The 15,524-nt window shown below is 41.7% G+C and overlaps 2 protein-coding genes across 7 annotated transcripts in view; one reads left to right on the top strand and one right to left on the bottom strand.

Annotated features, from left to right (window-relative positions):
* Positions 1-711: 711 nt before the first annotated feature.
* On the bottom strand, positions 712-6,757 carry pomk (protein O-mannose kinase). Of its 4 annotated transcripts, none has more exons than XM_049604104.1 (3): positions 6,630-6,757; positions 4,039-4,320; positions 712-3,453 (listed from the first exon to the last, which is right to left on the bottom strand). In XM_049604104.1, the coding sequence occupies exons 2-3, from the start codon at positions 4,318-4,320 to the stop codon at positions 2,683-2,685; spliced, it is 1,053 nt and encodes a 350-aa protein (XP_049460061.1). In that variant the 5' UTR covers positions 6,630-6,757; the 3' UTR covers positions 712-2,682. The 4 variants fall into 4 exon arrangements, with proteins under 4 accessions (XP_049460061.1, XP_049460063.1, XP_049460060.1 ...); XM_049604106.1 differs by lacking the exon at positions 6,630-6,757 and adding an exon at positions 5,929-6,592; XM_049604103.1 differs by lacking the exon at positions 6,630-6,757 and adding an exon at positions 5,594-5,922.
* A 286-nt stretch (positions 6,758-7,043) lies between these two features.
* pam (peptidylglycine alpha-amidating monooxygenase) overlaps positions 7,044-15,524 on the top strand; it is a 76,708-nt gene continuing 68,227 nt past the window's right edge. For 2 of the 3 annotated variants that reach the window (XM_049604007.1, XM_049604005.1), the window contains exons 1-3: positions 7,045-7,118; positions 10,739-10,896; positions 10,990-11,086. In XM_049604007.1, coding sequence (XP_049459964.1) covers positions 10,992-11,086 — 95 coding nt within the window. In that variant the 5' untranslated portion in view covers positions 7,045-7,118; positions 10,739-10,896; positions 10,990-10,991. Of the gene's footprint in view, positions 7,119-10,738; positions 10,897-10,989; positions 11,087-15,524 lie in introns of all 3 variants that reach the window. The other variant, XM_049604006.1, reaches the window with a different exon arrangement.

Here is a 15,524-nt window from a genome sequence, read left to right as displayed (position 1 = left end):
TACTTGGACTTAAGGATGAACTAATTAGGTTTTGGTGATTAAAGGTCAAGGTCACTGTGACTTCACAAAACCTGTTTTTGGCCATAACTCATATTCATATTCTAATTATGACAAAATTTCACACAGATGTTACCAGATAAAATGATGAAGTGACGATATTTTATATACAAGAGGTCAAAGGTCAACTTCACTGTGACATCATAATGTTCTGCAAAAACAATTTTCTGGCCATGAATCTGGTTCATCCCAGTATCCCTCTCCTTCAACTCCTCTATCCTCTATCCTCAGTCCCTTGACCTGGCAATTGATTGACACCTGCTATCTTGAAGGACATTTCAATTAATTAAATGTGCTCAGAGGAGTTGAGGAGAGAGGAGGCTTTCAGTGGAGAGGGAAGCGAGGATACACAAGTGCAGCCTTCGAGGAAGTCTTTTGTCAACTAGCACACACCCCTGATTGGATATCAGTTATTGATTGGACAGCACGGTGCTGCAGCTGATCAGACTGATGTGATACATCCCAGCATCACTGGAGTTTCATACCAGAGGGAAGACAGGTAACAGATTGAACTTCAAGTGCATCACTCCCAAGTTTTACATTTTAGCTGTTTTCTGATTCACCATCTAGTTTAAAATCTGAACAAGGAAAGGACCACAAACTACTTTCTTCATTTATTAGAAAGATTTTTCTCTTCACAATTAGATTGTTCCCTCATCAATTTTATTAGTGATATAGTTAAATGCAGAGAGACTGTCTGTATGCAAGAAACACTTTTATGTCATTTCCATTCATTCACACGTGAGGCTGATCATTCCTGAGCTTCAGGTTGATGAGTTACAGAATTTAAATTTTCCCTGAAACTTTTGGCAAAATAAATTATTTCCAGTGTTCAAAAGACACCATAATCATATTCTGGGTTATAATACAATACAGGTGCTAATGAATGAATGAATAATATAAAGGCATTCTGTGACTCTGAACAGGACACAGTATGAACATAGAACATAGGCTGTTCTTCATGTGCAGGTGTTTGTTAACAGAGACAAAACACTGCTGCTCTGCTACTGATAACTGTATTTGTGTATAGATCTGTGTGAAGTTGTGTGTGAAGCATCCATTTATATCATGGCTCAAAGCCTGTTTTGATGTGTTGTTGAGAAATCACACCTCTACCCTGATCTGTATAACTGTTGTTTATTTGCTGAGTTGTCAGTGGAAACAGGTTGCTATTGCCGGGCTTTCTCTCCATTCATTATATGGTTAATTAATAGGGGGTGTTCTGTAGCCAATTTGAGCAGTCAGCACTGTTTAAAATGTTACTCCTTCCTTGAAATGGCAGTCTAATCATATGAAGACTCAAGGGTCTTTCACAGGAGGAAAAGTATGATAGCATTGTCAGGGCTAAGTATCTTTTTTCTAAATACCTGCTTTTTCCCTATCTAATGAATACTTTAAATGACTGTACACCACTCCTCCTTATATACTAATGACCATGTGCCTACTCATCACTGTAACCTCTGATGATCTACCAACACCTTGTTGGCCCTGTGGAACTGCCATTACAGCTTCTTGCAAGATTGAGTTCATCTCTGATGAAGCCTCCTTGCTCCTAATGACCTAGATGACACCAGAGAACACTTCCATGCCTGCAGCCAATCTCACTCTTTAACCCACATACCCAGAACAGCAGGAGGGGACTTCACTCTGTATGGCCTGTGGCCTTGTGCCTATGACTGAATCACAGCCGTGACGATACACAGTACATCACTCCCTCTTGTGTGATATTGCTTAAATGAATAATTCCTCTTTATTGTCCATTAAAATATAAAATAATGAGTCTAGTCTTTATTTGGAGATTATTAAATGAATTTGCAAGCAAACGCATTAATGCTTATTTTAATTGTACAATGTGTTATTAATTACATGCTTTATTACTATTTCAATTACACTTGTAGGTTCTCCATATATGAAGCAAGTTGTTCCTTATGTTAGCCACATAAACAAATTTTTAATTTCAGTAGGACATGCCCTGTAATAGTGATGAGGACCACTTTTCTCACGAAATGTTAAGTTTAATTTTTTAATATCTCTTTATAATATTTGGTATTAGCAAGATATGGCATTTCCTCACAGTCTACATACATTCTACAATTGACTTTTCTATGACTGGACTACAATGTCACTTTCCTATATAGCCAGTATGCGACTCAGTATATTTCACCTTTGACCCCCCCATGCTTGGTTCCATCTGGTGCTGTTTCACTTGTAAGTCACATGGATGCTTCCTACTGAACGGTTTCAGGAACTGACTGTGTACTGCACTTTATTATGGAGCCCCTGAAGACCTGAAAGATATTGTTTTTGTACTTGAGTGCTCAATTGCAGGGCACAGCTGTCTCATAGAGGTCTTCCCAAACAGAGTGAGGTGTCTGTCAGATGAAGCTTAGTCATTGGGTGAGTCTAAATGAGCAAGACACCAGCAGAACATTAAACATACCTCAATTTCACTTTTACAATTGCTGGACAAGAAATAAGTAAATGTGGCTAAGTATTGCTGTAAAAAACAAAAACAAATCTACAATTGGTTCCAAAACCAGTAGCATTTATTATACTGCACAACACTGTAAAACTGTAGCTTGAAATTTTATTTTATGTTCATGGCCTTTTTAAGTGACATGCACTCTACAGCATGTCTCTGAAGCCAACATTGTCTCGCACCATGCTAATGTAGACTGATTTGTACACCTTCAAAACATCCAGGGCTGATGGACGGAGCTTGGGGTCATCCTTCTTACACTGCTCATGGATCTGAAAAAGATGGAAATGGACTACATCCCCTCCAGGTACCCTTCCCATCAGGAACCATGTCACATCTGGGATCTTCCAGATGTCTGTCCTCTCATCATACCCAGGCATGAGATCGTCTGAAAATGGCTGTCCTTTGTTTCTGTATGGCCACAGCTGCTCTGGGGCAACAAAGTCCCCAGTGAGCTCCCGGTGACCACATTTCACCAACAAGCCTCTGGATAGGTCCACCTCAGGCAGCGCGTCAAGGTCGTTCACTACCAGGTGAAAGTCATTTGTCAGCAGAAACTGGGAAAGAGTTTTCTCCAGGCTGTTAGAATCACACATAACCCGTCGCCCAGCTGGGCTGTTATGGAGATAATGGAGGATAAAGACATAATCTGTAGCCAGCCTCAGCCGAACCTGCCATGTATTGTGTTGCCGGTGCTGTTCTTGTGCAAGAACACTATCCAAGTTAAGTAGTGGGCCCAGTGGGTGGTGCTCTGTGACCAGGGTGTGCTCTTCAAGGCAAAACCCCACCAACTGCACCACCGGGGGGCCCTGCAGGGCCTGTAACATAGACAATCCGTGGAGAAAATCCTCCAGGTAATCCAGAGAGGATAGTTTGGACAGGGCCACTTTCTGACCCTTCCACTCTGCTAGATAGACCTGGGGACAGAGAAGTGGATGATGAGGTCAGTAAGTCAGGAGGTGAAGCTGCATACGGGCAATACTGTAGCACCCAGTAATGTAATTATTTCCTGAATATCTAATAATGCTTGAAAATGTGATCAAATTTGCACTTAATGCCATTGAAAATGTAATATGACCTAATAATGTAATAACTTGATCAACAGTCATAAAATTATATTGTAGTAACATTTTTACAGATAATGTACACTGTTAAATGACTGTTTAAAGTTATTCACTCTGTGTTCTCTACGGAATACTTTTACCTTTCACTTTTAGTAGAAACTGCAGCTGCCCTTACAAAGTACGTACTAACATACTACTTTGTCATAACACTGCGCCTTGAATTCTGACCCTCTTGCTCATATATCCATTCCAGTCTGTTGCGCGGAATGTTAAGTAAAAAATAAAAAGTATGTGATTTGGAACCCAGCAGATGCATACATTATGACTTAAGTTTTCTTGGAGATAAAACAAAATGCCATTTGCGGAGCTACCCAGAACTACAGAATAAGTTGTGTATGCACATTGTATTCTGTCCAGGTGCTGTACTGGACCATTTACCTTCTTAACAGCTCCCTGGCCAATCAGCTTTAGCTTGCGTACTTCAGCACTGATCTGTGAACACTGAAGCCAGGGGGTGCAGTTTTTCATGGTCACCATTTTAAAGTGTCGAGGTTCACAGCCTACATGAGAGGTCACCGGCTGCTCATCAGTCTGATACAAAGAGTCCAGATATAGGTAGATCAAGGCATTGCTGAGGAGCAAAGCAGCAAGGCACACCGCCACCACTGGTACACCATGGGTGATTGAACTGCTGCTGCTCTTGCTCATGGTGCCCTGCATCTGAAATGGACAACAGAGGCGGGAGAATATAAGTTAAGTATACAAACTAAAGCTCAGAACATTTAAGAGACCACACACAGTAAAACCCATCAGCAGTATGCTCTCTCACCTGCAATACCTGTAATACTACACCTGTAATCACACCTAACAATGATGTCACAGATGCCTGGACTTCACGTGTACATCATGCAGTTATGTGGCAAAGTTACGATGCTGAAGATCTCTGTTTTGTTCTTGTTAACGGCACCCATGAGGTAACTGCAACTGTGTTTGTTGGCAGATGAAGGCTTGACAACCAGGCTAGCAGGATAAAAGGACTACCACAGTGAATATGTTTACATGACATCAGAGATAATCGATTTATTGTTTTAGTCCAACTAAAACCGGACTTTTAAAATACATGTGAACATTTTAGTCTGACTGAAATCATACTAGATTGAATTTCTCAGAGTTGGACTAACACACCCAGATAATGCAACTGGTAGTCTAATTCCTCCTGCATGTATACAGTCAGACCCAAACTGGCCTAGGCGTTCTGCACATGCTCCAGTTTCCACCCCAGGCTTTGACCAAATAGCATTACATGCATGACAGAAGGAGAAGCTGGTAACAACTTGGCAAAATCTACAGTCATAGCCGTGCATTTTTGGACAGACGAGGAGACACAGCTCATGCTGTGTCAGGTGAATGGTGACCTGTTCAAAAAGTGGCGAAACAGCTGGACGATCCTCGACTGTTTAGTCTGTGACATAGTAGGTCAACCAGAAAAAGGTCCAATACTAACAAGCTGAAAGGGGGCATATCGTCACCTATCATAGTGGAGTCAAACATACTTCAGTCAGTAAATTCCCCTGCCATGCTTGTATACTGGGACAAGGGCAGTGGTCCAATTAAATGGCCAAGTGGAGCTATAACCGCAGCTCAACTTAACTTTGTAAATGTACTGTGTGTGTGCATATGGATATGTTTTGGTGCATGTGAGAGTAAATTATTAATATCTGTATGTTGCTTGTGGTTTTTCTTGATAATATAACCACAGTCAGCCTGTTAGTAAAAACGCAATACTTTCATCAGTAGGCCATAGGCTCAATTACTAATGTGTTACCTCATTTGGTGACAGTGACTTAGCAAACATTTATTTACATCCCCTGTTCTAAAAACGTTTTGTACACTGTAAAATGTAAATAAAAACAGAGTGCAATAATTTGCAAATCTTTTTGTTCTCCTGCTCACACACACTAACAGGGCTAACTGTTAGCATCACACGACTTACATTACTTTATGGTTCTTAATGGGTTCAATGAAGAAGTCGAGCTATTTCGGTGTTGTTGGGACCGTTCAACAGCTGCAGTGTGTTAGCTTGCGCTGACTGGGCAGACGTTCACTGACTGCTCGCTGGGAGAGCGGCCCTTGATGCGCCCCTTCAGCAATGTGTCTAACCTGTGCCAACACCTTGTCACGGGCCACAACTGGACCGCATGCTGTACGTTAAGCATCCTTACTATACATCGACGACATCCAGAAATGCCACCTACTTCTCTGAGCACAAGCTCATCTGACATGGACTGACACATAGTGGAAAAGTGTGCTGTGGTCTGACGAGTTCACCTTTAAAATTATTTTTGTAAATCATGGATGTCGTGTCCTCCGGCAAAAGAGGAAAAGAACCATCAAGATTGTTACCAGCTCTGAGTTCAAAGCCAGCATTAGTGACCACACATATCTTTGGTGGTTGATAATAATACAAGTTTTAACATGGTTTTAAAACTACGGGTAGAGCTAACAGGATGTAAATATTACTGTAACTTCCTGTACATATTTTGAAAGCTGCTGCAAACGGTCTAACTTGACTACATCTCTTTTCGCCGCCCGATCTTGTCCACTTCAGGCGGTCGCAGTTAATCTCAAGCAAGACTAATTGCAAACGATTTCTTGAACAAAATTAGCCCTACTCCAAACACGGAGGGGAGCGCTATGAGAAACGCCATTTTAACGGAAGGGAAACACTACTCGAAGGAAGCACAGACCTCGACGAATGGAAGACCTGGCATGCTTCCCAGCAGCACAATACATCCATGTGGACAACTGAGCAAACACAGATGGCTAGAATACCTGGCTACTAAGATTACTAAGTAGTGACTGTTTTGAATCAAATGCGCCTGACGTTATACGATCAGTAAACAGAAACTGCGTTAGACACAGGCAGGTTAGGCGACAAACAGCAAGCTTGCGTCCAGCCAACCCAAAATAGCACGGAGAAACGATAACTCCATCTGTTCAACATCATTTAGCGTCATTAACTAACATACCTGTCACAACATGGGTTTACATGGTGTTATAATTCAGCAGACACGATACCGCACATAAGTAAATTGTCCAATGCTACAAGTACAAGACACGCTGTGTGTTTTGGCTTGACTTGTCAGCAACCAGTGAAAAGACACTTCCTGTAAGATTTGCACAATAAAAGCTTCCTTTTTGGAGCTCTCAGTCTTTGGCTGTATCCGACATCACTTGCTACTCACTATATGGTGAGTAGTAAATGATTTTGAAGACAGCCCTTGACTAAAAAAAAAAACAGAACAAAAACAAACAAACAAAAAACGCACCGACGTGTGTGTGCCTCACAGACTATAAAAATTGTGCGCGTAACGTTAGTTTCCGTCAGCGTTACGTTTGTATAGATAAAGCTTTTATTCTGAAAAAGTGGAAGTGTGTTTGTTAGGGATTCTCACCAACGAGACACGGGTTATCTTTTCAATAGAGACGACAGAGGGACTCCGAGCGGCAGCGAACAGGTAACATCGTTTATCTACTTAGTATATCTCTTTAAAATGTCCCGCTGAACAAAGTCAAGCTAACGGTATTCTTTAGATATCTTTAAGTAAACGGATCACAGCTCATATTCTATGTTTAACCTGTCAAAACACACCGACACACTAGACAACATTAGCTAACGTTAGCTCATGTAACAGCAATTTAAGAAGCTAACTAAGTTAACGTTAGAGCAAAATACTAGCTGCTTTTTTTATCGTCACAGTTTGCTTGCTTAGACAACGGGGTCTGGTATATTTATAGCCCTAGTAGCGTAATGCTAGTTGAAGATGGCTATTTTCTTTTGACGCTTCCTGTGTAGTTTAGGCGTGACATCGCTCTGTTCGTAACGGTGATTTTTTGTGATGAAAAAAAAAAAAAAATTATTTTTGCACACGTTGAAATTGATACATTAAAATGTGTTTACTTGTATTTTCACCCTAGCCTATGCAGATGCTGCTTTTTAAGACTTATTCTAGTATTAGCTACATCTTTGCTATTATTGACATTTAGCCAGCTGTTACTTCGAAAACGAAACCATGAGCCGTGTAGCACAAATCCTGGAATAATAAGATGGTTACAAATGAAGCTTTAGGTGGCTGTAGAATACATAAACGCCAATCTTGTCGTTTTGTGGTGCAGTACGTGCTGTGGTCCATGAGTGGGATGAGCCCTGTTTCCATAGTTTCCTCTATCAGCTCAGTAGGCTGTGATGTCAGCACAGCTCTGCCCCTTCACACTCCTCCTCCCCCTGTTATTTCCACCTTACTCTGTTCACAGCGATGAGTCACCGAGCAAGCTGAACGTCTCAGTGAATTTTCCTTTGCTGTTTATTTTATAAGCATCCTCTGGGTCTTAAGTGCGACACTCTGACATGAGGAAGGCTGGAGCTCCATGGTTAGCAGGACTGGGAGATGTGAGAAATACCATGGGAGAATATGGATATGTCAGCTGTCAGAGATTTTGCTAAACGATTCATATCGTGTTTTCTGTCAGTTTATTGTCTCTGGGTGTATTAAAAAAATCCCAAGACTCATGATCATTACTGACTTATGACAATATTTTAATCAATCAATCAATCAATCAATCAATCAATCAATCAGTCGGTCAGTCAATCAATTTATTGGTTACACTGACATTATACAAGGTACATCATCAGGTTCTTTAACTTGTGCTCTGTAATTTAGTCCTTTTTTTGTCTTATATTGTTGGCTGCTGCTTCATAATTTTTGGTTATTCTGTCATTTTTGTATTAATGTGATGAAGTGATTCTATTTATAAACTGTTTAATTTGCTGGATTAGACAAAAACGGACATTTCCATGTGGTTGTTTTGTCCATACACAGTTAATGCAGACAAGTTACATATTACGATGTATACTGAACAAAAATTTAAATGCAGCACTTTTGCTTTTGCCCCCATTTTTCACAGATGTAAGTTAAAGATTGAGGACTTTTTTAATATGCTCAGTAGATATATTTTTCCAAAATTTTGGTCACCAATGTGTAGGGATGGGTATCATAAAGATTTTATTGATACTACTACTTTTATCGATACTCCTTATTAATTCAGCACTTTATCGGTATTGTTATTGGTTCTTTTTCATTTCTAAATAATTGCTTTTTAGAAAATATATTAATTTAAAAAGAATAAAGTCAGAAAATGATTATTGAATATTTTAAGTAAAAGTTTAGTTTTTATCAGTCGGTCCTTCAGTCCTCTGTCTTCCTGTCCTCTGTCCTGCTCCCTCTCTGCTGATGTGGTTCACTGTGTGCAGGTAACATTAGTGCTGGTAGAGATGGGGGAGCTGTTTGTCTCAGCCAGCAGCTTAGTTTGATAGATACAACTATCTGTCAAACTAAGTCCCTCTACATACAGACAGCTGTCATTTTAGTTTATTAGTAACAATTTGCTATCAGCCAAACTAGCGGACGGTGCATGAGAGACTATGGACGGAGCATAACATGTTTATGCTTGCTGAACACATTTATTGATAAATTATTGGCTTCGTACTCGCTAAGGTTTATTGCACTTTCAGTAACGAGTGTAGCTGCCATCAACTCGAGTAATTTTTGAGTTATCTTCACTTTCTTTGCACTGTGGCTGCTCGGCTGTTCACCGGTTATGTTTGTCGTGTCTGTGTGTGTATGTATGTGTGAATGTGTGTGTATGATGAGAGGCTGCAGGATGATAATTAATTAAACCAAAATACCAATTAAAGAACTGATACTGTCAGAGCTTATCAATACTACGGTCTTTGATAATTTAGCCCCAGGCCTAATTTAGTACTGGGTTTCAGTACCCACCCCTACCAATGTGTTGAAATCCATGTTAGTGAGCACTTGTCCTTTTCCAAGATAATCCATCTAACTGACAGTTGTGGCATATCAAGATGTTGATTAAACAGCCTGCATGTGCCTTGGGATGGTCACCATAAAGGTCACTCTAAATGTGCAGTTTGATCACACAATAAATGCTATCTATGGCAAGTTTTGAGGGAGTGTGCCATTGGCATGTGGACTGCTGGAATGTCCACCAGAGCTGTTGCCTGTGAACTGAATGTTCATTTTACTACCATAAGCTGTCTCCAAGGTTGTTTCCATGAATTTGACAATAAATCCAACCGACCTCACAACCACAGACCATAGGTAACCACACCAGCTCAGGACCTCCACATCCAGTGTCTTCGTGTGTAAGATTGTAAGAGACCAGCCACCCCAACAGCAAATGCAACAGTTGGTTTGCACAGCTGAAGAATTTCTCCACAACTATCTCAGGGAAGCTCATCTGCATGCTTACAGCAGTCAATCACGCAATCAACTTGTGTGGTTGTGAGGCAGATTGGATGTACTGCCAGATTCAGAGAAACGTTATTGGAGACAGCTTATAGAAGTTAAATAAACATTCAGTTGATTAACAACAGCTCTGATGGATATTCCTGCAGTCAGCATGCCAATGGCACGCACCCTCAAAACTTACAACATCTGCAGCATTGTGTTGTGTGATCAAACTGCACATTTTAGAGTGGCCTTTTATGGTGACCTTCCCATAGTAATGATGCTGTTTAATCAGCATCTTGATATGACACACCAATAATCACAATACAAAACAACATTTTGGCATAGAGGATTTTACTATGTCTATTAATGACAGTAGGAAACAATGCATGACTATCGAGGACAAGGGAACAGTTTAAACTACTCTGGTATTAAGTATTCCTGTCCGTGCAGTAAGTGACATTTAGACAAACACAAAGAGTAAGACATGTAGTATTTTTTATTTTAGATTCAATTCAGCTTGTTTTATTGTCACTTGTGTTCTTCTTCTTGCTTTTTGGGAGACTTACAGAATTATTGATTTTCCTCTGCCATCAGTTGTTTTATATTACCAGAGACAGTAACCCATCTCAGTTTCAATTTTGTATCAAAATCTCCAGAAAAACAAATAATGTCTCGGAGTATATTGTTAAATGGACCACCCCAATTAACGATATGTAAATAAATCAAATGCACTGACAGAACCAGCTGTGTTACTGGGTCCCATGTCTGTGCTTGGTTTCTCGTCACATCACCTTGGTAATCAGTTAACACGCATGCTTTTTCAGGTGGTTTTTCCAGACAGACTTTTGAGCCATCTTACCGACTGGGAGAACTCAAGTGTAAACTGTACTCTGATATGCTACAGGAGTGAGGTCCAGCAGGGATACTGCCTACACCTCCCCTCATATTCCCACTCCTCAACCAAGCTGAGCAAGGACATCAGGTGTGACAGACACTCTCTTATGAAGTTAACCCACCTAGTCATTTCCCCACAGGATGGTGCTGACAGCCTCTTTTTCACATTTGCATCCCACAGGCATGATGGGAGTCACTGTGTTTTGTGTGGTGGTGCTAGCAATCATCTGTCATAGCCACAGCCGGGAAATACAAAACCCTCTCTACAGGTTCAGAAGGTAAGAAATAAACCTCTTTTTTGTTTCAGATAGAATTGATTTTTTTTTTGAAAGTTTTAGTAGTTATTCTGCTGAGAAATACAATTTGCATCTTACTCATTCCTCTTTTTGAAAACAACATTTTACCCACCGGCTTAAAGGTGCCATGTGGAGTTTCACAATTACATTTGTACATTTACTGTTGCTAACCAAAGTGACCAGCTTGTATTCTTGAAGTCTTACAAATGTACTGAATGCATTTCCTGTCTTATAAAGCATCGATGAGGCAGATTTTTTGAATATTTTTGGGTCCCTACATCCTAATGCAGAGATGCCTTGAACGGTTGCAGTCTGTGATGATTTTTAAGATGCAATCCAAACACAACATGTTGAAACTTTAATAATTTATTGCTAAAGGAAGGGGGCTAAATATGTTGACAAAAAATGTTCCACAATTCCTATTTAACTCAAAAAATATTGAAAAGAATAGGAAGCCTTTCAAACTTGTGTTAAACAGTGAAATCAGTATATTTAAAAAGTGGCAATAAAGTGGTCCAATTTGGCACTGAACCACAGTCTCAACCTCTCTGTCACTGCTAGACTGACTGACCAGCAGCTGTGATGTCATGACCATAAGGTCCCATTCGGTCACCTGACTAGACAGTTAAAGGGAAATTTTGGTTTATTTCAACCTGTCTCCTGTCGTCCTAAATTTGTTTCAAGTGACTAGTGACATAAAAATAATAGTTAGCACGTTAGCCTAGATACAGCCGGGGCGCATTAGTAGCGTCAGACCTGTTAAAACGTAAGAAGGGGTGTAACAGCACCAAAAAAATCATGGTTCGGTAAGTCCCTCGGTACGGACGTCACAGTTTGGTAACTCAAATGTCCCACCAAGGTTTGTGTTGTCTCGTGTTGTCTCCCTTTGCGAGGCAGACTTTCTCTTGTCTTTTTTCACGTGCGCCAGCTGCGAATGTTGATACAGGTATTGTCATACACATTACTTGTGCAATCTGTGCTCCAATAGGAACAAGAAAGGCGTTTGTGTGCATAATTGAGTAAAATAAATGAACTAAATTAATGAATTGAATCAATTTCAAAGTACCGGTATTTTCCAAATGCAGTATAGTACCGTTTGGAATACTCGTCTGCAACACTAGTATGGATGTGACTGAGGACAAGACACCTCCACCTGGAGTAACGTTAGTATCCAGCTGGGCTTTATCTAGAGCTGGCGAAATATATTTCGTCCGCGCTTTGGAAAGCAGAGCTAGAGGGATAAACAAACATGGCACCACACCGGTAAGGTAAGACAACACGTTTACATGTCATTTTCTATATGTTCTCTGACATTTATCCTAATGATATGAGGTGGTCTTTGTGGAAAAAAGCTTGTTTAGTGGACTAACTTTGCACTTGAAGGTATGCCCGTTCACTTATGTTTTAACAGGTCTGACGCTACTAATGCACCCCGGCTGTATCTAGTCTAACGGCTAACATGCTAACTATTATTTCTATGTCACTAGTCACTTGAAACAAATTTACGACAATAGGAGACGGGTTGAAATAAACCAAAATTTCCCTTTAAGCCTCTGGTGGTAGGCAGTCAAACATAATTATATTCCATTACATGAAATACGCGGTATTACGTGAGATGAATAGGCGGCTTAGCACGACATCTGCAGTGATGCGGGTACTGCATTGGACTGTTGGAGTGAAGAGCGAGCTGAGTCGGAAGACAAAGCTTTCAACTTACTGGTCTGTCTAAGTTCTGACCCTCATCTATGGTCATGATCTTTGGGTAGTGACTGAAAAAATGACATTGTGGATACAAGTTAGTTGAGTTTCCTCTGCAGGGTGGCTGGGCTTAGCTTTAGAGATAGGGTGAGGAGCTCAGACATCCGGAGGGAGCTTGGAGTAGATCCGCTGCTCCTTCACGTCAAAATGGTCCAGTTGAGGTGGTTTGGGCATCTGATCAAGATCTTCCTGGGCGCCTCCTTTAAAGCTGTGTTCCCACCAAACGCGATGAACGCGATTTAATCGCTTGTAACGCGCCGCCCGTAACGCCCGAGTTTGGACGCCTGACCATTTTGTTAATTTGCGTTATCGCGTCATTTGCGCGAGTAGCAGGGAAGCCGGCTGTGCTAACTGGAGCTAAGCTAGTGCTAACATTCATAGTACAACCATTCTGCAAACTAATTAAAGACAGATATTTACAGAACTTACCAAGTAGACCAGTCTCCTCGGCGACTTTCACCCAAGCCTGCTCCTTTTTGTTGCGGTCTCTGTAGAGTAGACACGTAGTATCATATAGCTCCGGGTAGCCACTGACAACCATGGCTGAGATAACCACCATTGCTGCTTTGTACTTGCTCTGGAAGTCTCAAATGCGTTGGAGGGCCAAACGCCGTCGTTTTTGGGTTCACCCTATCCTGCAGAAGCGCATCCAGCTCGGCGAGTTTCACCACCTCTTCCAGGAACTCCGTCTGGATGATAGCCGCTTTCAGCGGTACTTCAGGCTGACTGGGGCCCAGTTTGAGGACCTGTTGGCGAGGGTTGGCGCCAGGATCTCCCGGCAGGACACCAACTACAAGCGGTCCATTTCAGCTGCAGAGCGTCTGTCCATCTGTCTCCAGTGAGTAGCAGTTTATTGCTGTGTCAACAACTGGACGTTGTTGACACACGCCAGTGACGTCGGGAGAATCTCAATGCTGATTGGCTTTCGCGGCACAGCGTCACGCGAATTCGCTTCAAAAGTTCAATATTTTCAACTTGAGCGATGAGGCGTTGGACGCGAATTTCGCGTCTATCGCGCCGCGCTAGACACCTCTGTCGCATCCATCGCGTTCATCGCGTTGCGCTAGACGTGTCCATCGCGCTGCCCGGCGCGATTTCGCATCTAATCGCGTCTTTGCATTGACTTTGTATGTAATCTTCACGCGCGAATTTGCGAATTCGTGTTTGGTGGGAACACAGCATTAGAGGTTTTCCGGGCGTGTCCAGCTGGTAGGAGGCCCCCGGGACAGACCCAGAACATGCTGGAGGTATTATATATCTCATCTGGTCTGGGAACGCCTCAGAATCCCCCAGAAGGAGCTGGAAAGCGTGGCTTGGGGGAAGGATGTCTGGAGTTCCCTGCTCAGCCTGCTTCACTTATGACCTGATCCTTGATAAGTGGATTAAAATGGATGGATATATTGAATTATATTTGAAATTTCGCACTTTTCCACCACTGACTATTAAAATAATGGACTTAGCTATTGTGACATCACCCTGGTTTGTAGATTCCCATTTTGAAGCCTCGAGTTCAGCATTTTAGCCATTGCCATCTTGGCTTTTTGGAGCCAGAGGTGACCATATTTGGACAAGAGGGTGGATCTGTGGAGGAGTGAAGGATGGATCTGACTGAGAATCCGAAGACACTGTCAGCAGAGAGCTTGTCACTCAAAAGCCCTGTTTCCACCAAACACTTTCGGTATGGTACTTTTGGAACCCAAAGTACCCTTCAGACATGGTACCTAAACCCTAGGTCCGTTTAGCGTTTCCACTGCAAACTGTACCCTTAAATGTGGGCGGGGTTTTTGTTACTCACTGCTCTGTCCGGCACTCGCTGTATTTCTTCATTATCGGTGACACAGAGGGAAGTCTGCGCCTCGATTATCATCCACAAAACGAGGCTGCATGCCGACATTTTCAGAACAACATAAAGCAGGCTGCAGTGAGAGTCTCTCTCCATGCGATATTCAAAAAATGTGGGTTTGTGCATTTGGTTCTTCTCAGACAAGCTCAGGGGTTTAGTGTTGCCATAGCCTGACACTATGCGATGCTTTTTTTTTTCTCCGAGTGAGGATTAGAAAATGTGCAGTTCACCAAATCCGGCTGAAATTCATACATATAAACGCTTGAAGATCCACTCATTACTGAAAGTGAATGTCACGTAAAAACTTAAATAATAGTCAAAGTTGTAATATAGAATATTTAAGGTGTGTTGATTGAGTCATGTCGTCAGCTTGTGCATTGAGTAACATTACAAGTTAATGTTCCACCTTAAAAATCCCGGCTATCGGCCCAATGAATGAATTAATTTTTTCTCCGACTCCGGCTGCTGCAATAGGCAGCAAAACATCCTTAAATTTTATTGCTACAGTTTACTAACTAAACTCTCCACGATATGAACAGTGGCTTCTGCCTCAAAACCAGCCACAGCTCAGCCCTGAGCAGAGTGACCGTCCGCTATTGACCAATCAATGGACTGCAGTGTTCATAGTTCCACCTTTTAGTACCAGACCTGTGTGCTTGGTACCCCAACAGAAAGGGTACAAAAAAAATGGTAACGGTTAGGAACAGTTCCATTGGTACCATCCACAACTTTTCACAGTGGAAACGGAAAAAAAGCGTACCGAACTGAACTGTACTGTGCTGCTAGGTGGAAACAGGGCTAAAGCGGCCCTGCCCTTAA

Source organism: Epinephelus fuscoguttatus, linkage group LG18, assembly GCF_011397635.1.
Source record: "Epinephelus fuscoguttatus linkage group LG18, E.fuscoguttatus.final_Chr_v1".
Taxonomy (NCBI): Eukaryota; Metazoa; Chordata; class Actinopteri; order Perciformes; family Serranidae; genus Epinephelus; species Epinephelus fuscoguttatus.
This window is presented reverse-complemented; position numbering and strand designations above follow the sequence as displayed.